The sequence below is a fragment of the Leuciscus leuciscus genome, assembly GCF_965113295.1.
Source record: "Leuciscus leuciscus genome assembly, chromosome: 18".
In the NCBI taxonomy this organism is placed as follows: Eukaryota; Metazoa; Chordata; class Actinopteri; order Cypriniformes; family Leuciscidae; genus Leuciscus; species Leuciscus leuciscus.
Window position 1 is genome coordinate 19,483,770 of NC_138742.1, and position 26,315 is coordinate 19,510,084.

Consider the following 26,315-nt stretch of genomic DNA (forward strand, 5'->3'; position numbering starts at 1 on the left):
TACGCAAGTGCAACAGTCAAAGATATCCGTCTAGCCCATGTTTACAGAACATAATGAAAAGCAGCACAGAAAATGCGTTCTATATGAATGGCTCGGTTAAGTTTTTGACATAAACAAGGTCTTTTCCGGCATTGAGCTTTTCTATTTCTGCAATGATTTGAATGAACAACGCAGCACCGCAGCATCAAGTAGGTTAAACTGGAAAAACATTAAAACACCAAAATGCAACAACGCTTACATCATCATCCCATCTCGTGTGCCACAAATAAGGCTGCCTGAAGCACACCAATAATCTTAATGCACCGTTTTTGCATTTGAATGTGGATTTTTCTTTTAAATTCGACAAATATAAAAAATTCAAATTTTTATTTGACAGCCCTAATAGATTGATGAATGGATGGATGAATGGATGGATAGGTGGATAGATGGATAGATGGATGGACAGATAGAGTGGCTTCACGCAACGATTTGTTCAAACACATCATTTTATTCAGTAACCAAATAAGTGACTCATGACTCATTTGTGAGTGAGTCATTGAATCATTGAATCATTCACTCAACCAATTCGTTCAAAAACACTAATCCATTTAGGAACACCACTACTGTGTTATTTCTCTGAGATGTGCAACTGCTGTGGCTTCATTCTGAAATATTTTCATTGGCGCAGCAAAAGTACATAAAGTGACTGCCAATATTGTGTCTAAAATGTGAGCCACGCCATAATAACTGTTTAATTGTTTTTTATTCATGTTTAATTTTTTTAATTTTTTTATTGACCTCGTAATGGATAACTGGATTATCCAGTGGAATGGATGACTTCTCTCTGGTGATATATGCCAGACTTGCAGACTTCTCCAATCACTAGTCTTCTTAAAACCGCTAATTTCTCACAATCAACTGCAAGCTTGCATTCAGAGCTGCCTTCTGCCTTCAACCGACTGATAGAACCAAGTTCCCGGCATACATTTTTCTTTTCCAGGATTCCGTTTCACACTGAAGTACGTCACAATAAGGATGAAAAGATCTGTTGCTACTTCTATTAGATTGCGACTTTAACCAACTCTTTCATTGTCTCTGCTCCTTTCTCTCTTTAGGAAGGAGCAGTTGGACCTGTCGGTGGCTCAGTGCTGGTCTGTTCTGCTGACCCAGACCAGGCAGGAGAGTAGAGATCACAGTTCACTGAGTGAGCTCTGCGGCAACACACTCACGCAGCGGCTCTCACACTGCATAGAGGACACACACCGCCTGGCAAAGCGGGTACAGAATCCCCACCATATTACCAGCTCCGACATCTAATTCCTCTCTCTTTCTCTTCCTCTCTTATTTACCGACATGAAACACTCCCCCACACAAAACACAACCAAAGCATCTTCCTTATTTCACACACCAACTCTTACTCTCTGTTTCAGAGCAAGGAGGTGGGACTCCAGATGCAGGATGAGCTCTTGAAAGTCACCACAGAGATGCAGACGGTAAGTCGGAGGCTGTTTTGCTGTGAACATGCTAAATATACACTGAGCAACACGCTCTAGTGAACTGAAATAGAGTCCAAATGGCATCAGCTTTGAATAACATCATCTCACCGTGCGGCCAAAGACAGCATGATTAAACTTGACTAAATACCACATGATGCACATATTTGCTCATGCATTCACGATTGAATGTGTCTGCATGTCTTTCTGTAGACCTCAGTGCATTTTGGTCCATCCTGTAACACAGAAAGCCCACGTGCCCCCCCCCGCTTTCCAGAGCTCATTTTTCTCGCTGTGCTTGGGTCAGAGCTGCAAGATCAAGCCCACTGACCCCGGCTGACAGCAGCTGTGTGCTCTCTACCCTCCAGTAGACAAACAGCTTGCCAACCACAAGTGTCTTGGCTCAAGGCTCAGGGTTTTTTTGTTTGCGTGTATGTCTTTTTGCAGTTTTAGAAGGTATTTAATGTCTCTTAAAATAAATACGCTAAGCTTGATCATAAAAAATAAAAATAGGGATTTATAAGAGCATGTAAAGTAGGACGTAATTGAGCATGTCACCTTGGCAAGTAGCTTTTTTTATCTCGTTTTATTTATAAATCAAATAGTAATCTTAAAATGTATACCCCCAGTTTCACAGACAAGGTTTAAGCCTAGTCCCAGACTAAAATGCATGTTGGAGCTGTTTTAACTGAATGCAACTTGCACTGATATATCTTAAAATATGTCAGTCTCATTGTTTTGTCTTGAAGATACACATCAGTAATGTCTTTTTCTAAGGCACTTTTATAAAAGCTACTTAAATGTCCTAATTGAAGTTTGAATAATCCTAATCCAAGGCCTAATCCTGGCTTAATCTGTGCCCTGTCTGTGAAACCGGGCCATGGCTTATTATGGTAAGTAAAAAAAGATTAGCCCATAGATTAAAAATAAACTTCATATTATTATTATTAATAAATAATAATAATAATAATAATAATGTATTATAATTTTATTATTATATATTATAATTTCATCTAGTTTTATCCATAGATTTAACAATAAGCTTCAAATGTCTGGCTTATTATGTTAAAAACAATAACAGCAATTATTTGCCCACGAATAAAACAAGATTAACAAGATAACAATAAAGATTATTAATAATAATAATAATTAATATTATTATTGTTGTTTTTGTTACTGTAGCTTTTTCACCTTGTTTTATTTATACATCTAACCATAAGTTTAAAAATATCTGGCTTATTATGTTAAAAACAATTAAAATTATTTGCCTATGGAGTAAAAATAAACATTTGTAATAATAATCGTTATTATTATTATTATATTTTTATCTTGTTTTTTCCCCATTAATTTAACAATAAACTTTAAATATCTGGATTATTCTGTTAAAAACAATTTGCACATGGACTAAAAATAAACTTTAATTAAATCTTAATTTACACAATTTTCTTTCTCAAGTAAGTTTACCTTGTGTTAAAGATGTTTAGATATTACTGATAAACAAGATACAAATATGAATTTTCTGTGCATCTCTTACAGGCTTTGAAGACTTATCATCAGTACCACATCGACTGTCTGGCTGCTGAAGGAAAGCTCAAAGAAGCCACACGACTGGAGGAGAAACAGACGGGCAAGTCATCTGATCTCGGGCTCATCCAATCAGGGGGGCAGAGGCGCAGCTCTGTGAAAAAAATGGAGAGACTGATGGAGAAGGTAAAAGCGGTAGTTTGTGAAAAAAGAAAGCTGGTAACATCCGGAGCTTTGCTCTGTGAAGATGGCACAGGAAGAGCAAGATCTCACTTTATCTCTAACCCCCAGTTTCCACTGTACTTGTGTTTTCTTTACAGAGACAAGGGAAAGTACAGGAAACTCAGCTGAAGTGCACTAAAGCTCGTAACGACTACTTGCTCAACTTGGCAGCAGCTAATGCCTCCATGAATAAATACTATCTGGAGGACATTTGCACTCTGATTGATGTGAGTCTAACACACTTCTGTCTCATTACCATCTGTCTAGACACTCTCTTGGATGTGTTTGTTTTAGTTCCCTTTTCATTTTGAATTGACCTCTGACCAAAAAATAGCACAGACCATTCAATCTAATGTCTTTACTGTATGTGTCCATTGAGAGAACAGTAGAGAAAACCATCTACACTACCAGTGAAAAGTATGAACACACTTTTTAAACAGCTTTTGATCTGAATATTTATGCTTAAATGCTTTAAAAGCTTTATAAGACAAATATTTATAGGGCCTATATATGAATTTCTTTACAAAACAATTTTTAATGAATGAGTAGAATCACAAAGATGAAAGAAACGAGCTAACCACAGCGGGCATACAGTACTGTTAAAATCCCAGGATGCACCTCATAGAGATAATTCCCACACTTCCATTTGTGTTATTTCATAGTTTCAATGACTTCACTATTGTTCTACTTTTTGATAGGCACTGTGCATCTTTTGTGGCACTGATATCTTCAGCTCCCAAGTGAGCTCTGAAATGTGTGTGATGGTTTGTTATTCCCATTGCCTGAGGCACATAGTAGAACAAGTCACATCAAAAACATCACAGCAGGTTTAGTCAGTAAGCGACGTGAATCAGAACATTCGTGTTTGCTCAAAAAATGACTGTATTTTCTTTTTTTTGTCTTTATCTTGCCATCTCGCTGATGTTGAATGCAGTGCACAGATCTGGGGTACCACCTGTCTGTGTCTCGGGTTATACGAGGATACCTCTCCAACAGAAACCGAACCCTCCAGAATATGAAAAATGGCTTTCAGCAGCTAGACACGGCAGTGACTGGACTCAGCCAGAGCCAGGATAGAGATGCTCTGCTTCAGGCCCACAACACTGCATTCTGTCTGCCGTTCCGCTTCCAGTACCAGCCCCATGAAGGAGACCAGGTAACGCTTGAGAGAGACTAAATGCTTTTCAGTGCAGCTTTCAGTAGCTCTTGAATGAATGAAATCCTTGAAATCCTTTGGTGTTATAATGTGTATAATGATAATATATTAAGAATCTAAACTTATTTAATGTTTTAATACAAATACAAGATATATTTTATATGCACAACCTAGATTTTTTATAGAAATGAATTGTTTTATTCAGCAAGGATGCATTAAATTGATCAAAATTCTCCATAAAGACATTTATGTTACAAAAAAACCCTATTTTAAATAAAATAGGCTGTTCTTTTGAACTTTCTATCAGTTGTTAGAGTATCCTGAAAAAAACAATAATCACAGTTTCCACAAAAATATTAAGCAGCACAACTGTTTTCAACATTGATAATAATAAGAAATGTTTCTTGAGCATCAAATCAGCATATTAGAATGATTTCTGAAGGATTGTATATTAAATATATAAAAATAGAACATTTTAAATTGTAATATTTCGCAGTATTACTGTTTTTACTGTAGCCTTGGTGAGCATAAGAGACTTCTTTCAAAAACATAAAAAAATCTTTACCAACCCCAAGCTTTTGAATGGTAGTGTAATATATATATTTTTTTAAAGAATAAAAACGTATATTGTATATAAATAATAGATTTAATATCATTTTAAAGGCATAATTCATTTTTTAAAAAGTAAAAAAATTTGGCAATTGAAAGGGTTTGATAATAAGGGATCATGTGGCCATCATGATGTAGAATAAAAACATCTGGTGTATGTGACAGGTGTGTGAGGTGAGCGCAGAAGGCCAGGTGAGGTATGAGCTTGAGACCAGATTCCAGCAGCTTCAGTCCAGACTGGCATCTGTTACCTTGGAAACTGACGAGGTAAAATCTATGCTACGCTCTTTATTTTGGTGCACTCCTCCAGAGATGCTCACACTGTTATTTTTATTTTTCACTGACTTCAGGTCAGTAAGACACTTAAGGCAACACACTCAAATCTTCTGGAGAGCGTCTGTGACGATGATTGCATCCCCACCCCGGACGCCTCCGCCGCCCCATCAGTGGAGAGCGCAGGTGACGGAACAGGAGCCAAACCCAGCCTCGCCAAACGCAGAGCCAATCAACAGGACACAGAGACCTTCTACTTTACAGTAAGAGCTCTTCCCAACATGGATTGATGTGCTATATGACCAAAAATATGTGGAAACGTCCTTCTCTTCAGCAAGGATTCATTAAATTGATCAAAAGTGACAGTAAACGTGATTAATGTTTTTTTTTTTTTTTTTTTTTATATATATTTTTTTATATTGTTTTACTGAACAGAGGTCCAAAATGGAAACATTAGCACGGTATACCAAATACATAAAAGTAAAGCAACTCTAGTTACAGATTAGTATTTCTGATACATAGGATAGAGGAGTTCCAGACAGATCACAGTGTTAACATCAGATGAGTAAATTAAGAGTTACAAATATGTAATGAAGTATAAGACCCAGTATATATTTATCACATTCCAAAGTAATCTAATACAGGCTTCCATATTTTCGTAAATATTTCTAGCTTGTCGTTATTGATAAATCGTAACTTCTCAATATGAATAATGTTCACTAGCTCACTTTGCAGCACTTTGAATGTTGGAACAATATCCAGTTTCCACCTCTGAAGAATCAGTCTTTTTGCAAGAACCATAAATAAAGAAATGTGATTTAATGTTTTTAACGTTCAAATTAATGTTTTGTTTTTTTGTTTTTTTGTGCAAAAAAGAAAATATTCTATTCATCAAAGAATCCTGAAAAAATATTCCACAAAAATATTAAACAGCATAACTGTTTTCAACATTGCTAAAAAATAATAAATGATTCTTGAGCAGGAAATCATCATATTAGAATGATTTCTGAAGGATCATGTGACACTGAAGACTGGAGTAATGATGCTGAAAATTCAGCTTTGATCACAGGAATAAATTACATTTTAAAATATATTGCAATAGAAAACAGGTATTTTTAAATTGTAATAGTATTTGCAATATTACTGCAAAATTACTGTATTTTTTAATCAAATAAGCAGTCTTGTGAGCATAAGAGACTTCTTTCAAAAAGAATGGTAGTGTACTGTATACTTTTAGCTTTATAATGTACATGCAAATCATATAGCAGAAAAGTAAATACCTTGATGACTAAAAATAACGTATTTAATTTTTTAATTTTTTAATATTTTTTTTTTAGAAAGTGAAGGAGAATGTAAGCGGCAGCTCTCTGATCTCCAAACTCGAAGCCAAGCATGACCTACTTAAAGAGGCCATACAGAAAGGTAACTAACCACAACTAATCAGTTCTTCGACTTAAAATTAAAATATACAGTAAATAAAAGAAGAAAAGTCACTATGCCCTCATAAAATATAGGGTAAGATGGTGTAAGATGCCTTATAACAATAAAAGTTTCCAGTTTTATTGTGGCAACAGTGACTTTAGTAACTATGTATTCTGGCAAAAAATTATGTGATTGAGAACCTATCACCTCTCTATCCTCATTCTCCCTCTTTTTCTCTTTTGCAGCTGAGGCCACTGATAGCGATCCCTCCAGGTACGTATCCCATCCCATCTGTTTCTCTGTGACTATGAGCTTTTCACACAGTCATGTGCTGACAACATTGGCCGCGATCCAGCAAACATCTGCTCTTGTTTCCTGGCCGACGGCCTTTGCGTGCTCAGCAGAAATTAAGACGGCTCCATTGAGAAATGTAACAATCAGTTTAAATGACTCGAGTGATCGAACAAAACACAATCAATTTCATAATGAGGCTCAAACATCTCATTGTGGGATAAATAGAGTGCGTATTGACCCCAGACGGTGTGCATGCTCTAGAGTACATTTCTGTTGTGTTGTTGTCTGTTCTGTGTGAATTACTGTTATGTTAGCATGTTTGCATGAGTACACTGATGCCATAGTGTCACAGTGGAGTGCCGGTGTATATATTTCCCAGAATGCAGCCTGGTAGGGCAGTGCGTGTGCGGAAAGCCAGGCCCTGCTCCCAGTACAACCACAAACTCTTCTCTGGAGACATGCTCTCCTTCATTCAGGTATAGCCCTGCGGCTGACAGCCCTCTGCTCTGTTAAAGACAGATTTCTGTAATGTTCTTGCTGTGTTCCTCTAACTCCATTCCCTCCATGGCTTCCTCAACACTAGCGCCTCACTCTCATGTGCTTCTGGTCATGTGTGTTGCATTTGTGCAGTTCTGATACGGCTTTGAGCATGGCCTTCCCTCTGTCTGATTATTGCATCTGGCGTTTCAATGATTACTTGTGAATTTTGGTGTGACCAGTCGGCTTGTAAATCTACAAGGGGAATGTTAAATAATGAGAACATCCATGGAGATAATGTGATCACTTCATGCTCCCCGAGTAAGGTTAGAGACATTGGCGCGGTTTGCACGATTGTGTTACCGAATCTTATTTGAAATGACATGCTACGTTATTTCCATAAAGTGACATGACTGCTTATTAAATCGGGTGAGACAGACGCGCTCACAGTGTTCTCTCCAGGCATCTGTGCAGCCTAGTAATCCGTGTGCTAGGCAACTAAAATGCGTGTTCACCTGTGTGAGTGAAGTCATGCATATTTTTCTGCATGTGTGTGCTTATAAGATCCACTGTGCTGTTCTCTGAATACTGCATCATTTCAACCGTTATCAAAGCCTCTTGCTCAGTTTTTTGGTGCTCGTATTTAATGCCTCTTCCATGTTATGGCCTATAAAAACAATGTGTCTTGCTTCTCACTGAAACTGCTGCCATAAGTGTTTTTTTTAATAGCCTTGGTTCTAGAATTTCTTCCTTGTTTTCTCCATAGGGATTTAAAAAATAAAAACAGGGAATGAACAGTTCAAGGAATTAACTACAATCCCATAGAGAATTATGAATGAATAAAAATCCAAAGGCGCAATAATAAACTATTGATACGTTTACATATTTATATGTGTATGTATTTATAAATGTGTAAATTATAAATAAATGTATGTTAATATAAAAATATGAGTGTAAATTTAAATGATGAAAGAAACATTTGTATTTATTTATTTACTCATTTATTTATTATATAATATTCATATAAGTATAATAAATATTATAAGAATATAATACATCTATACTATTTATTTATAATTATTTATAAATATAATTAAATAATTACAGTTAATTAAAATAATACAAAATAATATTAAATTTGTATTATTATCATCATTAAATATTCAGATATGCACCAGATATTAACTACTTATTCTGTAGTTCTTTACTGGGATTGGAATGAAGTTAAAATTACACTTGTGGCTTCTACAGAAGTATAGATTGCTTTTTATTTTGTCTAAGAATCTATATGGAGAAAATGAATGGGATTTTATCAGCATCATATAATGCTTTGGCTAACTCTCATTTGCTTTGCTGACTTGGTGTTTTACAAACTTAGATTAAGAGCGGCTTCAAGATGTAGCCTTCTGATAGCACTGGGGAACTCCACGCTTTCAAGTTTTTTGAGCTTATACCCTAGCTCTTACAATAGAGCTCATAATGGCTAGTGTATAATACCAGCTAAATTCTGCACCGTCTAAGAGCTGTCACTCTTGCTTTCTGCCTTATCTGCACTTGATGTCCTTGGCTCTTTAACAGTGTCCTTAGGAGACCACCAACACCAGACCACCCTGCTGAAAAGACTAGCTTAGACCAGCATGCATTTGGGTGCTTTTAACCATTTTTAATCATTTAACCAATTCAGCCTTTTTGCTTTTTGCTTAAATGGATAGTTCACCCTGAAACGAAGATTCTGTCATCATTTACTCACCCTTATGTTGTTCCAAACCTGTACGAGTTTCTTTCTTCTGTTTAACACAAAAGAAGATATGAAGAATGTTGATAAACAGCATAATATATATATTTTTTAATGGCTACCGCCAACTGTTTGGTTACCAACATTCTTCATAATGTCGTCTTTTGTGTTCATAAACATACAGAAATTCCATCATCTCTCAGTTAATATTATTTCAATAATTATATAATTACTGCTTGATAATTATGTCAAAAAATCTCAAAATAGAAAAATGTACATAGAATATCTGCTGTCACTCCTTGAACTTCCTTTTCTATGCTATTCAAGGGTGATTATTGTTGGTCTGAGCATAACAAACATTGAACATAGGTCAAATTGGTCAACCAGCATGGTCTTTCTGGTGAAGCTGTTCAGCGAGGGAAATCTTGATGGTTATGCTATTTAAAAAGCATATTGGGGAAGCCTGTGTCCACCAGACAGCATATGCTGGTGAGCAGTCATGCTAGTAGTTTCAGCAGGGTGCTCTCTATTCTCTGAGATTCCCACCGTGTGTCTCTCCGTCCCTCTCTATTCCTGGGAGCTCAGGCCTGTAGAGCACTGCTCTGCCATCTGGCTCTCTGCACCATGAGAAACTACTTCCTTCTTCCACTTCCATTCTCTCACACTTTTATTCTATTGTGGTGGAGTGTCTAACAGTGTCTGCTACATCCTGCATTAGCTGTAGCTGGTGTATCTCTTCATCTTAAGTGGACAGTAAATCTATGAGATGTGCACTCTCGTTACACCGCTAATAATTGGATAATGCAGTCAGGGCCACAGAATTGCTTCGCCAACAACACTTTTTTTTTTTGCTTCATTGGTTGATCAATGGGTGCAGCCCAGTAAAATGGACTTTTTTTTTGTTAGTTTTTTTGGATTGAAATCAGATTTAGGAACATTGCTAGCATCGAGCTATGCTAACATGTTCTTTCTGATCCCAAATCCCTTAACGAGCATAGTTTTGTGTTCTATATTGACGAATTTCCCATTGAAACAAGATGTTTGGGTGAGATATGTCAAAGTAATTGTTCTTTTTTAATGATAAAGGATAAAATGATTAATGATTATAGGCATTATATCTGCTCCTTGAATAATTCTAGATACTTTTTATATCTGAATTGTTTCGATTTTTAGAATGCACATTAGCTTATTGAACCACATCAACCGTTTAAAATGTACTACGGTGCATACACATTTTTGCATTGGTCTGAACAAAAATGGCAGACAGTTTGAATGAAAATCCACTCTCTGACAGTAGGTGGCGCTTATGGAAGAGCAGAATTAGAGCCGTTTCTCCGGTAACCGCCGAACACAAAGCAGCTCTGTGCTTTTAAACACTTCTTCATTAAAGAGGACCTATTATGAGTTTTTCAATTCATTATAATCATATACGGTTTTAATGATAATGAAAAATATGCTATATTAGTAATACTAACCATCTGGAATTTATAATGCTTTATCGCTAAACCGGTAGCTCAAACATTTCTTCCCTAATGATAAATGTCTTTACTGCCACTTTTGATCAGTTTGATGCATCCATGCACAAGACACCCCAAACCTTTGAACAGTAGTGCATATACTAAAAGTGTATTTTGTTAACGCCCAGGAGTACACTAGTAAATAAATAACAAAACATACAATCTAATTTAGATTTTATGCTGCCTTTAAACCCATTATTATTGTCTAGCCAGTACTACATTAAAACAGAGCATCCCTGACATGTTGCTTTTCATCTAAACTCCTTGTTCTCTGCTTTTTGTCTTTCTCCCTTACCCAAATTTTTCTTCCCCTTTTCTGACTGCTTTTGCTTTCATTTGCTTTTATGTCATTCTCTCCCCATTTTTCATGTTACTCACTCCTTCTGGTCATGCCAAACAATCTACTCCTCCTTTATATGTCCCTCCTGTCTCTTTCTTTCCTTGCTTGGCTGGCTGTGACTGTAGAAGGAGGAGGCGGATGTCGAGGACTCAGGTACAGCTGTTTCCCCTGTCATGCATGCATCTGTTTGTGTGGATAAATGTATTTCTGTGCTCTCTGCACTCTTTGCCTCTCTCTTGGCACATTATGTTTGCTATACTTCATATGTATATTTGTTTTATTTCTTTCATGATTGATTCCTATACAACTCTTCCCATCCAGATGTGCATAATTATTATTCCCAATTTCCCTCCATTCCCTGTCTAACAGAGCTCTGGGCAACAGATCCCCCTGGTGGTGGAGAGCTGCATTCGCTTCATCAACCTGCATGGTAAAACTGTCAATTGCAAGACAATCCCTTATTATAGCTACACTCTGTCATTTTTCCTCATTAAATAGGTTTTACACATAATGAAACAAAATGATTTACAATCACATATGATGAAAACAGTCATGTATCACATGTATCAGTATTATTCATAGCTGACTGCTAATAGTAGGTTTACTGTGAGCACCTTTATTGTAGGTAGTATTAATGGAAAGGAGTGAATAGTTATGTATTTATAAATGTGATATTTTAACAGGTCTGCATCATGAAGGCATTTTTAGAGTTCCTGGTTCACAGACTGAAGTCAATCATATCAGGGATGCCTTTGAAAGAGGTACGATCATGTTTAAATGGATGAATTACAGGTGTATTACAAAAAGAATGTAACATGAAGTAATGCACATTTGGCTGGTAATTATCACAAAATAAAAATATATCACTCTGACAGTGTTTATATTGCAATAATGACCTATTGAATGTACACTGCCGTTGAAAAATGTGTTGGTTAGTCAGAATTTCTTTTCAGTAAGGATACATTAAAGTGATCAAAAGTGACCTTAAAACATGTGTAATGTTACAAAAGATTTCTGTTTCAAATAAATGCTGTTCTTTTGAAATTTTTATTCATCAAAGAATCCTGAAAAAATGTATCATAGTTTCCAAAATATTAAGCAGCAAACTGTTTTCATATTTCTGAAGGATCATGTGACACTGAAGTAATGATTCTGAAAATTTAGCTTTGACATCACAGGAATAAATTACATTTTGAAATTCAAATAAAATAACAGATTTTTAAATTGTAATACTATTTCACTGTATTACAAGTTATACTGTATTTTTATAAAACAAATTCAGCTTTGGTGAGCATGAGAGTTCTTCCAAAAACATTTTTTTTAAATCCCGACCCCAAACTTTTGAACTATTGGTAGTGTATATTATCTTATATTTATATACAAATATGCCTTTTTGTTCAGTGTCTTGTCTGTTTTCTGTTCTCGCTAACTGTTCTTCTCTCTTTTATTTGGTGATGCAGGAGAGGACCCGCTCACGGACACTGAGAGTGACATTGATTCAGTGGCAGGGGTTCTGAAGCTGTATTTCAGAGGTCTAGAGAAACCTCTGTTCCCCGAGGAGAGCTTTAGCCGTCTCATGGAGTGTGTCCGTAAGATGCCTTTCATGTCTGCACATTAATTTGCATCAGATAACAACATATCAAACCTAGTGGCATCTGCATGCAAATGAAGTCAGAGCATTTCTCAGAACTTTACCTTTCTGTCCCATTTTTCAATGACTTTTAACCAAGTGGTCACAAGGTAGCACCATTCATTCAAAATTTCGGGTCAGTAAGCAAATAAATTAATATGTTTATTCAGGAAGGATGCATTTAATTTATCAAAATTGATATGTTTCAAAAATGTTAAGCAGCACAACTATTTTCAACATGGATAATAATTAAAAATGTATCTTGAGCACCGAATGATCACATTACAATGATTTCTGAAGGATCATGTGACACTGAAGACTGGTGTAATGATGCTGAAAATTCAGCTTTGACATCACAGGAATAAATTACATTTAAAAAAATATATAAAACAGTTATTTTAAACTGCATTTTGGCTTCACAATATTGCTATTTTTACTGTATTTTTGATCAAATAAATGCAGCCTTTCTGAGCAGAAGAGACTTCTTTCAAAATCATTACAAAAAAATCTTACTGGCCCCAACCTTTTGAATGCTAGTGTTTGCTTTAAAATAGTTACTGTAATAAGTTACTGTTTGAAAGTCTTAATTGAGTTGAGTGTTAACTCCGTGTCTCTTTCAGAGATGGAAAACATGACAGAAAAAGTAGTGCAGATTAAGACGATCGTCTCGACCTTCCCCAGACCCGTCATCATAGTGATGCGCTATCTCTTTGCCTTCCTTCATCAGTGAGTCCTGCTCTCTTTTTCTTAAAGGCCCACGCAATCGTTCCAAACCTGATTATGCTGTGCAGTGATACAGTGTGTAACCCGTTTTGTTTGTGTCTGTTCAGTGTCTCTCAGTACAGTGATGAGAATATGATGCAGCCGTATAACCTGGCCGTGTGCTTCGGCCCGAGTCTGCTCAGAGGGGTGGAGATGGGTGGTGATGAAGTGACCCTGGCACCTCAGATCAATGACCTTGTCAAGACCATGATCCTCCATCACGAGAACATTTTCCCAGGGCCATCCGAACTCCCGGGCACCGTCTATGAGAAATGCATGACTATGGAGCAGGAGTACTGGTGAGTCTTAAGGCCCTGATATACTCACGATGGATCTTCTTTAAGGTGTAAAAAGAAGTTTGAAACGCCTGAGCAGCGGTATACTGTTAGCAAACACACTGCTCAGAGCAGTGTTTAGATGCATATGTAAATATGGGCTGAATGCTTTCCTCTCAATAGCAAAATAAACACTATAAAAATGACAGCGATCAGAAAACAGCAGTTAAGAAAGCATCTGATCAGAGCGATATAGATATGTTTGCATCAGCTCTGCAATTCAGTTCTCAAGTCAAGTAAAATTTATTTATATACCACTTTTTGACAATGAATTGCTTTAAAGCTAGCAGCTTCACAGGACCAAACATGGAAAAACAGTGTCAGTGCTGCTTTCAGTTTGAATTAAAACTTTCTACTGTTAAGCAGTGTGTTCATATTTTTTACTTGCATCTGACCTTGACGGACTGAACAGAAGAAATGAACAGATTTCCACGTCAAAGAGCCATGTCACTTTGTACATAATTGCCACAGACCAGTGGTAGTTTGAAGGTGTTTAACAGACAGAGCAAACTTCTCCGGAAAGTTTGCTTTGGTGAGCAGTTTGGAACTGGCCTGATTTTGTTATGTTTTTCAATTTCACTTGAAGTATATCAGGGCCTTTAGAGGGATAGTTCATCGAAAAATTTAAAACATCTGTCATTATTTCCTAAACTCATTGTCTTTTAAAACCTTTTGCTGTTGCACAAAAAAAATCTTAATTATTTTTACTTTTAAGTAACGCCAACCTCTTTTTTCCAGTGAACCCATCACAGAGGAGGGCGAGGGAGAAGCTGAACATCCTCCCAGTGAAGATGGTAAGAAAATACAACATACATCATGACAATTTATTTTTAAACCTTTGAAGTTTTAATTAATCTAAATGTGTCCATGTGTGTTCTATGTTGGGTTTTTGTGTGCTGTTGTGCATTGTGGACATTCCATGTTGGATTTTGGCATATGTGGCATTTCTGTTGCCATGCTTTGTGTTGTCTGTATGCATTGTATGAGCAGAGTGCGAGGCTGTGGCCATGTTTGATTATGTTGCACGCTCTGCAGCCGAGCTGTCATTCAAGCAGGGTGAACACCTCCTACTACACAGCAAGGTCTCTGCTGATTGGTGGAGAGGGGAACTAGGAGGAGTGAGAGGCCTGATCCCCCATAAGTACATCAGTATGGTAGAGGGGTGAGAACATATTCATCATAAACTACATGCGGTTCCTTCAAACATTGCATTGATGTTACTATTACAGCTACTTATGAACAATAAGACTTATAGAAAGAAAAGTTTTAATTGTTACAAGCTCCGTTTCAAAGCCTTGTTGCTTACTAGTAACAAAGACAGCATCCTGACCCAGTAAGGGATTGATTTATAGCATAATATGCTTTATAGACAGCAACTCTGTGCTCCACACTTGTCTCTTGACTGGATTAAATTGATCAAAAGTGGCATCAGAGACATTTATAATGTTTCTATTTCAAATAAATGCTGTCATTTTTAACTTTCTAATGATAAAAATCCTGAAAAAATGTATCACGGTTTCCACTAAAATATGAAGCAACACAACGGTTTTCAACACTGATGATAATTCAGCAATTGAAAATTCAGCGTCGACATCACAGGAATAAATTACATTTTATATATTACGTAGAAAACAGGTATTTATTGTAATAATATTTTACAATTCTACTGTATTTTTTAAATTAAATGTCATATTAAACACTTCTTTCAAAAACCTTACCAACTCCAAACTTTTGAATGGTAGTGTAAACATAAATATGAAAAAAAACACATAGCACACACAAACATTGGGTCAAATAATCTATTACACTGAACAATTTTTGTCAATATTTCCAGTGTTGAATGCTTTTGAAACAGCTAATGAGCATAATTTGCTAACCAAATTGATTATTAATTATTTTATTAGTAAATATCTGAGCACTAATTAATCTGCTTTTATATTACCATGGTTCAAACATGACTGATGTGAAGCATATGAAATCAGTCAGATATGTCACTAATAGACTTTAGTCAGAGTAGATGTCGTATTTCATTTGTCACTAACAGAAACAAGACTGTGAGGGACAGAAGTTCAGTTCATTCAATATGTCATGCTGAAAATAAGGCCCAAGGTCACATCTAATGTTTTGTTGGCAGAATGATCAACATCCAGGTACACAGACATAACAGGCCTCATTCATGAAATGCAAGAAGAACAAACCTTTCTTTCTTGTCGCATTCAATTCACTGCAGCCATTTACGTAAGAATGGATTTATGAATGATTTACACAAATTTGTTCCGCTTGTATTGTTTTATGAATGAGACTCATCAAACGGGCTGAAAATCCATCCCTCACAGCCTTGTTTTTATATTGCATTAAATAAAATATGGTGTCTAAACTGATTAAAGTCTATGGAAACCATTGCAGAGACATAAAGAAAACATAATAAACAATCATATTGCTTTTGTTCTAATACAATATCTTGGTAGCCATAACCTTACCATTAGCTTTGGTAACCTCATCTTGTTGTCTTCTCATCCTCAGGGCGGAGCGTAAGGAACGAGGGAAGAAGGATGACAGCAGAGGGGGAAGCACAGGAAACCTTTCAGAAGAACAGCAGCAGTCTGAACAGAGCACCAGGTACATTCTCTCAGACCGCTGGTAATAATGCACCATGGATGCTCTACACAGGCCCACTGAGATCTTACTGTATCTGCACTGTGTTTGCTGTCGTTCCCCAGGATGAGAGTGAACAGTGACAGTGCTTCTTTGCCCTGCCGGCAGAGGACCAGCAGTGGAGGAGGCAGCAGTGGGAATGTGAGCCCCATACGGAAGCTCACCCTGCAGGTGCCCGAGGGACGACTCATCCTTCCTCCTCAGTCAACTGCAGCTGCACGCCAATTCTCAGGGTAGGAGAACAGAAGCTGTTGTTTTGATGGTACCAGCTGTTGAAAGGCATATGCATTAGGCGTGATCTGAGTATGTGACCACCATTAAATCCCAGTGAGCTTACAGAATTATTTTTTGAGATGACAAAAATAAGGTTCAAACATTATTTTTATTTTTATTTTGGAAGGATGCATTAAATTGATCAAAAGTAACAGTTGAACCATTTATAATGTTACAAAAAGATTTCATCAAAGAACCCAGAGAAAATGTATTGCGATTCCACAAAACAAAACAAAAAATTATAGAAATATTAAGTAGCACAACTGTTTTCAACCTTGATGATAATAAGAAATGTTTCTTACTTGCTACAGACTGCAGACATTTCTGCAATCCTATAAGATCATTACAAATCACACTGTACGACATGGATCTAATAAACTTGGGTACGACGTATGAACACTGTACTATAATGACACCTATTGAATTGTAGGCTACGAAGCAAGTTAGTATAGAAGAATAAATCATCATCAGCATGTGCTAGTAGTAAACAAACAAAGCAAGATGAATCGCACTTTGGCAATTGTGGTTTTTATGTGCGCTGAAGGATGGGGAATATGGATGCGATCATGGTTAGGGAAAAGAGGCCAACTTGGCATGGCAATAAAGCATTTATTAGAGCTTTGGGTAGTTTTAAGTTTTAGCGTAATATCACGTTGATCAATACGCCATTTCATGTTGCATTTTTATTGGCTAGTCAGCAAACACTGTAGCCTGGGAAAAACCCAGACAACTTCCGGCAAATTTAGATTTGCTCTGCAAGTAGTCTGGCAAAGAGCTCATTCAAACCCATTTCTAATCCGTCGAAATCGCGGCACCAATCAGAAACGTTGGGGCGGGCTTTACACGATGACGATCGCTCTGATTGGTTTTAGGTCTATCCAATTGCGCCCAGAGGCATTTGAGCGATGTCCGTACGTGAAGCGCACCAACTTTTAAATGCATTATTATATTCAAATTGCAAACACATGAGGACAGTCTCCATGAAAGACCCACTGGCAGATGAACATGCTACTACATTTCTCTCCGAAACGGTAGGAAATTAAATTAGATTTAATAGAGGATTTTAACTGTGACAAGATGATTGACAGGGCAGTTTACGTGACAGGATGCACGCGACAGATCCGTCCGATAAAGATGACGAAGTAGTATGTCCCAAAGCTTGCCTACTTTTTTGCTACACATTCAAAAGTAAATACCATTTCTTCACAAAAAGAGTACATACTTTTATGGCGTAGTGTAACTTAGGCGAATTGGGACGCAGCATATGGCTTTAGTTTACATGATGACGATCGCTCTGATTGGTTTTAGGTCTATCCAATTGCGCCCAGAGGCATTCGAGCGACGTCCGTTGGTGACGCCCCTTTGGAAATGAGTTATTAATGAAGCTTTGCCAGACCACAACTCAGTTACTACTGAGAATGGTCTGGTTTTAACCAGGCTACAAACACTGAGATGTTCACACTAAATTTCTGACACTGTCAGAAAATGATGGCAGGCTATCTTTGGTCACAAGTCCATGACAGCAGCTGTCTTTAAACCTTTCTCACTGTACTAAGTCGTACATGTACATGGACCACCGTTTAGGAGCCACGACCACAGAAACCGCCACAATTTGTCATCTTTCGTCTGGAACAGCCCAAAACCGTACAATGTGTACCGGCAGCAAATCAGCAAATTAGAATAATTTCTGAAGGATCATGGGAATTCAGCTTTGCATCACAGAAATATATTATAAAATATTAAATTAGAAAACAGTTACTTTAAATTTCAAAAATATTCCACAATATTACTGTTTTTCCTGTACTTTTTGATCAAATAATTGTAGCCTTGGTGAGCATAAGAGACCGATCCCAAACTTTTGAATGGTAGTGTATGTTGCTATAAGTAATTGAATTTTTTCCCTTCTATATGCCTTTTTTTTCCCTCTTCAGTCATCAAGAGCGCAGACACACTTTGGACAGTCTGAGACCAGTTGGAGGAGCAGCAGAAAGACAGACAGTACATATCGACAAGGTCTGATTCTCATACTGACTGGCATTTCACAAACATTTCTATACATTTTTGTAGTTATGATGAGATAAAATATTGTATCAGGTAGAAATTGCTGAGAAATTGAAAAAAATCCCTCACGAAATAATACAAAAGGTTTTTGAAACTAGAATTATGGATTTAATTGTTAATTATAAATGTCTTATTTTAATATATTTCCAATCTGTAAATAATAATAATAGTTTGAAAACAAGCAGCTTTTTCATTACAGCAGAAAGTACCTGAAATGTGGAGAATCTAAAAGACTGAGAGCCACTGATTTAAATCTATGAACATGGAAACTCGTATAAAAATCGTAATGTTTTAATGACCGAATCTCTCTTTCTCGTAGGAGGTCAGTCGCCAGATGAACTCGGTGTTTAGGGAGCTGTTATCTCGTCAGCCTCCTCTGGAAGTCTCGGGTTCGAGCGCTCCCCCCTCCTCTCCCCCTGCATCTGTCCCGTCGGTTTCCTCCGCTGCTGCTCGACCTCCGGCGAAGAAGGGAGGCTTCGGCCTGCGCAGCAGAGGTCTCTTCAAACCCCAAGACCAACAGGACTGAGGGAGAGGAAGGGATGATTTATGAGTGAATCTGAGTATGAGTGTTGGGGGAACGGCAAACTCATCACAGATATGAATATATTTTTCCAGACATACAAGATATGGTACTCTTTACGCCTTATTAACTAAATTTCCTTTGACAGTAACTGATTATGGTTTTGTTCGTGTGAGACCAAGTCATTGATCCTGTTATTGGTTGTATTTGTGTTTTACTAGCTTTGATAACAGTTAATTGGTCCTCGGTCAAGAATTTCCTACTCTAATCATTCACCGCAGTGATGTCCAATGTGTCTGACGTTTTTGACTGTAGTGTTGGCTGTGTTCTTTTGGAAAAACATAACTATCTGCTGATGATGTATTCATGGAGTCCCTCAAAGCACACAGATTCTGATCGGCAAGTGAATTGTGGGAATGATGTCCATGACAGACAGAGTCCACACTGTAATTTTAAATATAGACGTGTCACTCTGAATGTAGCAGGAGATTTATGAAGGCCACTCAGATGTTTGCGAACCAAGAGATCTACTTCATTATTGGAGTTTTTCTTATTCAGTTTTAAATGTTTTTTTTTTGTTGCTTTTGGATATTATGCATAGCTCAAGTAGTTCTAGGTACAACATGATGAATATTAAAATGCTCCAGTTTTTTATTTTTAGATGATTAATTTCGGGGTTTTTTGTATCATTTGCTATTTAATGTTTTTTTTTGTTTTTTACATTTAATTGCATTACTATTTTTACAATTATTTGCATTACAATGGATTATTCTTTAAAAAGCATTCTGTCGTAAAGGAACCAGCACATATGCATGCAATGTGCTGGGATGGTCTTGCGTGGAACAGGTGGGACGGCCAAAATAAGCACAGCTCTGTAGCCTTTTTTTATCCCGCCGGCTCCATGTGAAAAAGACAACTGTGAAGATAAGTGCCACAAAGCAGCTCAGGAACTGTCCAACAGAGAAGTGACTGGAGAAAAGAACAAACTGTGAAAAGGCACATGTAGTCACAGGAAGTACAATGGCACTTCCTTTTCGCTGCACATATTAATGCCTCTGGTTACTGGTCTCCCTCGACTTCCACCCCATCACCCATACCTTCCCCTTAGCAGTGTGTGTCTCTGGTAGATGATGTCATCATTGATATGTGGATTACAATATTATCTAAATAAATTATAGATTCTAAAATACTGTCGACTTGCCAAATATTTCATGCAGAATAATTACTCTTATAATGTTTATCTATATACTCTTTAATCATTTATTAATATATTAAACTAGATTTTTTTTATATTTTCAGTTTTCATTTTATTTTAAGTTTATGTAGTATGTTTTGTTTGTTTTGAGTTGGTATTTCTATTTAGCTTTATTCTATTTTTATTTCATATTTAGATATTTTAGTACTTTAACTTAAACTTTATTTATTTCATATTTGCTTCAGTTTTAGTTCAATGAAAACATTTTTTATTAGTTTATGGGTTACATTTTACAACAAGGTCCTATTAGTTAATTCATTAACTAACAATGAGCAATACATTTGTTACAGTATTTTCCAATCTTTATTAACATTTACATTTAACAATTATTTCATGTTAGCTAAAATGTATTAAATAATATTAATAGATACAACTTTTGATTTTAATAATGTATTAGTAATTAGTAATGTTGGAATTAACATTAACCAAGATTAATAAATGCTTTAGAAGTATTTGTCATTGTTTATCTTAACTAATGAAGTTAATTGATGTTAACATAACTTATAGTAAAGTGTTACCAGTTTTGCTTTTAGTTTTACACTGTGTAATACAATGACATACATTTTTAAGTGTCTCTTAACTGTCCAAATATTTTTTTTAGGGCCACTGTATGTTTCCTAAAAGAAAAAAATAATATATCTATGCCTAAAATGAGATAGTATGAGAGGAAACTGGCTGTGTTCGAAGAGGGTTAGCCTGTCCGGTAACCTGATTAGTGGTGCCCACTCCATTCCTCTCCCCAAAATAACTCTACGCTCAGCCTACTAATTCTTCACTGGATACACACACTTCCACAAACTAGACGATGGCAAAGAACACAAGGCAGAGTGAGTGAGGTCACACTGCCTTACTGTAAAACGCTCCGCTCCATTCCTTCTGATCTCCAACAGAATGATATAGGCCATATAGTCCTCTGTTAGATGTGGATGACGAGACAGTTTATGGAGATTTGCAGTGTCTGTCTGACTGATCAAAATAGTCAAACTACTGCCAACTAGAGTTTATTTTTGGACCAGGACTGAATATTGAATAGGGTAAGTGTTAAATATTCAAAATTGCACAAAAAAAAAATATTTTGCATCCCATTCATTATGAGTATTCCATATAAAATGCAATGCATGTATGTCAAATGTTTTTTTCTACACATTCTTTTCAAATTGATTTATGAAATGTCAGATTTTGTCATCTACGCCCATATGCCATACAGTACTGGCGGGTTCATGTCATCGCTTCTCAGTCAGACAAGTATGTAGGCCTATGACAGTATGATGCGTAATGAGTAAATGTAAGCATGAGTTGTCAGGGTGTGTCTTGTCTGAGTGCAAGATGGCTCAAAATTATTTAAAATGTAGTAATTACACGAGACTTCCAATTTCCTCGTAGAGCTTGTACTTGTAAGCTGGGAATTTTCTGAGAGCTCCTACTTAATTTAGGCCTTAATAGTGTTGCCATTGAAATGCTTCCGAGTCGAACGTCACTTGTTGTCATCTCGAACTTACGGTAATTGCGACATCCTGGGAACGCAGCTATGGTTCTCATTATTTTGGTCAACCTGGACATACAGTATTAGGGAATTTTAAAAGTGTGATTTCTAGACCTGGAAAAATCTTGAAATTAATCAAATATATATTTTTATACATGTAGGCCTATACATAAGCTCTAACATATTTTACTGTATAGAAATGGTTATTTGTTCAAATAATAATATAGGCTGTAAAAAAACCTGTGCACAAACTAGAAAAGTTATGCAAATTCAATGGTTATTATTAAATTATTTATATTTATTTTAATATGATGCCACTCCTAGTTTATGTGAATAAAAAGTTTGAGCAGCTTTGTCATCCTAGCAGATATCTTATAGGGGGCTTTAATAATGTCTTTGACAACGGGGTCCTTGCAGTCTTAAACTTTGAGAACCACTGCTGTAGTTTGAGTAGTTTATGAACTAAAATGTTTAATTTAACATGTTTAACCCACAGATATGCTAAAAACCTAACCTATTCATATACACTGTAAACAAAATATTGTTGGTTTAACTTAAACAAGTAGCCTAAATAACCTGTTTGACTTAAAAATGTAAGTTCATTGAAATTAAAAAATTGAGTTAACACAATTGAGATTGGTTTAATCAACAGAAACTCAAAATATTATCTGAACCACATTATCTAAGTGGATTTGACAAAAGTAAAATATTTGATAAATCATGAAAATGTTTTACTTGGTAGGCTACTGTACTGTTTGCTGAAATGTTTGTTGAAATTTCACTCAAACAAACCGTGTGATCTGCTCTGCAGTCAATATGATGCGAGACGAGTATTTGGTGGAGTGTAATATTGATGATGATGATGATGATGATGATGAAGAAGAAGAAGAAGATTATGATGTGAAAAAGTTCCAGCCGTCTCCGCCTCCTCCACCACAGTTCTCCTCCACCCCTCCCCTCGCTCATGTTGAGATCAGGGATCCCTATGGCGTCAACAAACAATTGAAGGTGAACTTCTCATCGGATGGACATTCAGGGTGTTTTACAGTAGCCTACATGAAAGAAGAAGAATCAGGAATAAAATTCACGTAACTTTCTGTTCATTGTGACACCATCAGGTAGAGTTTAGCGATGTTTTGGCAGAGCCCGCGTCCACACACAGCTACGACCGCGTGTGGGTGTACAGCGGGATCGCCTTCGAGTCCACGCGGCTGTGGGGTTACCGCTGCCTGACGGCGCTGTGTGCGGTTCCCCTCTCCTGCCTCTGCGGCTGCCTCTTTGCCCTGCTGGCCTGTATGCACATCTGGTAGGCTCTTTTTTAAAGAAAAAAAATATATATATTTATGATAGATGTTCCTTAAGTTTTTTAAAGGGATAGTTTACCCAAAATTTTTAATTCTGTTCCAAACCTGTATGAGTTTCATTCTTCTCTTGAACACAAAAGAAGATATTTTGAAGAATGTCTGTAACCAGACAGTTGACATAGCCATTGACTTCCATAGTATTGAAACATACTATGGAAGTCAATGGGGACCAGAAACTGTTTGGTTACTAATTAACATTCTTCAAAATATCTTCTTTTGTGTTCAACAGAAGAACAAAACTCATACAGGTTTGGAACAACATGAGGGTGTAGTAAATGATGACAGAATTTTCATTTTTGGGTAAACTATCCCTTTAAACAAAAATATTGTCACTGCTTCTATTTCCTTCTTCTTGTCATAGGTGTGTGATGCCCTGTATTCAGGTGTGTCATACCTGCCTGCCCTGTGTGAGGTCACTGTGGATGAGTGTGGTTAATATCTTCATCACTCCATTCTGCGCATCTGTGGCTCGCTGTTGCAGTGGCATATATGTGACGGTCTCCAAAGAGTGATGAAACACAATTAAGGAGGAATTTGAGGAAGTTTGTTCAACTTTTTTTTTTGCTCTTTTGAAGTTACAAAATAAAGCATATATTCAAACCATTTAAAGAAGAGGATTACATGCTATTGTAGCTTATAGATTTTTCATTATATAATAGTACTCGTTTTAAATTATCTTAATGTAATAAAAAAAATTCATGTCAGATTTTTTTAAATCTTTCTAAGCATAATACAAAAAAGAGCCTCACACAAAATATCAATAACCTCTTTTTTCATATAATCTGTTTATATTTTTCTGTTTGATATATTGTGTAATTGTCATGTAGTATCTATGAAGCCAGATGTCTATTTTGATGGTTATCATGTCATACATGTTTTTGAATAAAACAACCACTTACATTTGTGCATTCAAGTTCTCTTATTTATCAAGTTTTGTCAACAACATTTTTATTATGTGAAAATGCAAGTCAATCTGGACGATAAAGCACTCAAAAGCATTAATACTTTTTTTGTATTTTTTTTATTTTTTTATTTGTGAGGTCAAACTAAAAACGTTTGTATAATGGTGTTCGTAAAAGAGAGAACAGAGAACGCTGCATATTTAAAAATCTTCATTATGACAAGAACAGTCAATATTGGTCTACTTTTCACATGCATTGCAGCGCATCTATCCTTTTACAATTTGTTTCAGTACTACAGGTGAAAGTGCAGAAGTGGATTGTGTTACTATGTAGGACTGGAGCATTATAGCCCAAAGCAGAGATAATAAATTTGTGATAATTTTGATTGCAAAAGAACTTTGCATAAATATAATGGCACAAATACAAATCCTTATTATTAGCCTATTAGAAATGTAATAATAATAATAATAGCCTAATAATGATAATTATTATTGTTGTTGTTATTGTGTCAAAAGAAACAGCTAAAACATAATCATTTGTTCTGGTCGTGAAAAAAACCCTATATTATAGGATCTCTGGAGTATTCTTTACCAAAAACATGTCAAAAATGACCTGAAGACATAAAAAAAAGGTTTAAAAACGCATTAATAACAAAAACGCCTCGGGTTGTCATATAAGTGGGGATTTAAGTTATCTGTGGAGAAGTCACAAGTTATTATATTTTCCAACAAGAAAGTAGATAATGAATGGAAGTTAAGGATATATAACAGGGAAATGGCTCGAGTAACATCAGTTAGATTCTTGGGAATGTGGCTAGATACTAGACTTACATGGAAAGAGCATATAGATAAGATAGTGAATAGGTGTAAAAGAGTATTAAATACAATTAAATGTATGGCAGGACAAGAGTGGGGAGCAGATAGAGGGGCGCTTCAAACAGTATATATAGCAATGATAAGATCTGTGCTAGATTATGGAAGTATAGCATATGGGTTGGCGGCAAAATCGCAGTTAGAGAAATTGGATAGAATTCAAGCACAGGCATTGAGAATATGCTGTGGAGCATTTCCAACAACACCTATAGCAGCAATGCAAGTAGAGATAAATGAAATGCCGCTTAATATTAGAAGACAACAGTTAATGGCTGTGTATTGGACAAATCTGAATAGTCAGAATGAGGTACATCCAACAAGGAAAATATTAGGAATGGGTTGGGAACAAGGAATGAAGAAACATAAGAGTTTTGGGTGGGTGGTAGAAGAAGATATTAAGGAGATGGGGATAAACAATTATAGATGTGTACCAAGAGTAATATATCCGCATACTCCTATATGGATTATTTCTCATCCAGTAGTAGATTTAACATTAATGGAGATAAGACAGAGTGAAGGAAATAATGAGATGGAAGTAATGAGAGCGACTGAGTATTTAAGAATAACGTATGGAGATAATATACAGATTTATACAGATGCTTCCAAAAAAGGAATGAGAATAGGAGTGGCAGTCAATGTGCCAAAGTTAATGGTGAAGAAAAAAGCTAGAATTAGTGACCAGTTGTCAGTATATACAGGTGAGTTGATGGCTATTTTGCTAGGAGTAAAAATTATTAAGGAAAGGAAAATAAAAAATGCAGTCATATGTTCAGATTCTTATTCAGCAATTGTTAGTATCGATAATCAAAAATCAGAATCAAGACCAGATTTAATTATGGAAATTCTTCAAAATCTCTTTGAGTTGAATCAAATTAAAATAGAAGTACAGTTTATGTGGGTCCCAGCTCATGTGGGAATTAAAGGCAATGAGGAAGCAGATAAATTAGCTAAACAGGCAGTAGATGAAGAGATGGTAGAAATTGAGTTACCACATAGTTTAAAAGAAATTAAAGCAGTAATAAAAGAGAAAATGATTAAAAAGTGGCAACAATATTGGGATAATGAGAGTAAAGGGAGACATTTATATGCAATACAAAAGAAAGTAGGAAAAGGTAGGAAAAGAGGGAGAAATAGAAGGGAGGAAAGTATAATTACGAGACTA

At 36.2% G+C, this 26,315-nt stretch overlaps 2 protein-coding genes across 4 annotated transcripts in view; both read left to right on the forward strand.

Moving 5' to 3' along the window:
- The window catches only part of arhgap4b (Rho GTPase activating protein 4b), a 30,551-nt gene extending 10,085 nt beyond the window's left edge, over window positions 1-20,466 (forward strand). Inside the window, exons 4-24 of one of the 3 annotated variants that reach the window (XM_082144775.1) lie at window positions 1,095-1,257; window positions 1,410-1,472; window positions 3,009-3,182; window positions 3,317-3,445; window positions 4,153-4,374; window positions 5,149-5,250; window positions 5,334-5,519; window positions 6,594-6,678; window positions 6,924-6,951; window positions 7,352-7,448; window positions 11,411-11,471; window positions 11,725-11,802; window positions 12,502-12,630; window positions 13,292-13,397; window positions 13,502-13,732; window positions 14,507-14,562; window positions 14,759-14,930; window positions 16,292-16,387; window positions 16,489-16,656; window positions 18,628-18,709; window positions 19,077-20,466. In XM_082144775.1, the coding sequence (XP_082000901.1) occupies window positions 1,095-1,257; window positions 1,410-1,472; window positions 3,009-3,182; window positions 3,317-3,445; window positions 4,153-4,374; window positions 5,149-5,250; window positions 5,334-5,519; window positions 6,594-6,678; window positions 6,924-6,951; window positions 7,352-7,448; window positions 11,411-11,471; window positions 11,725-11,802; window positions 12,502-12,630; window positions 13,292-13,397; window positions 13,502-13,732; window positions 14,507-14,562; window positions 14,759-14,930; window positions 16,292-16,387; window positions 16,489-16,656; window positions 18,628-18,709; window positions 19,077-19,283 (2,635 nt within the window). In that variant the 3' untranslated portion in view covers window positions 19,284-20,466. Of the gene's footprint in view, window positions 1-1,094; window positions 1,258-1,409; window positions 1,473-3,008; window positions 3,183-3,316; window positions 3,446-4,152; window positions 4,375-5,148; window positions 5,251-5,333; window positions 5,520-6,593; window positions 6,679-6,923; window positions 6,952-7,351; window positions 7,449-11,166; window positions 11,195-11,410; window positions 11,472-11,724; window positions 11,803-12,501; window positions 12,631-13,291; window positions 13,398-13,501; window positions 13,733-14,506; window positions 14,563-14,758; window positions 14,931-16,291; window positions 16,388-16,488; window positions 16,657-18,627; window positions 18,710-19,076 lie in introns of all 3 variants that reach the window. The other 2 variants (XM_082144776.1, XM_082144777.1) reach the window with 2 other exon arrangements.
- Window positions 20,467-20,901: 435 nt separating this feature from the next.
- On the forward strand, window positions 20,902-24,388 carry cav4b (caveolin 4b). Its single transcript, XM_082144791.1, has 4 exons — window positions 20,902-21,566; window positions 22,827-23,023; window positions 23,134-23,321; window positions 23,741-24,388. Exons 2-4 carry the CDS (start codon window positions 22,832-22,834, stop codon window positions 23,889-23,891), a joined length of 531 nt encoding a protein of 176 aa, XP_082000917.1. The 5' UTR covers window positions 20,902-21,566; window positions 22,827-22,831; the 3' UTR covers window positions 23,892-24,388.
- The last annotated feature ends 1,927 nt before the right edge of the window (window positions 24,389-26,315 follow it).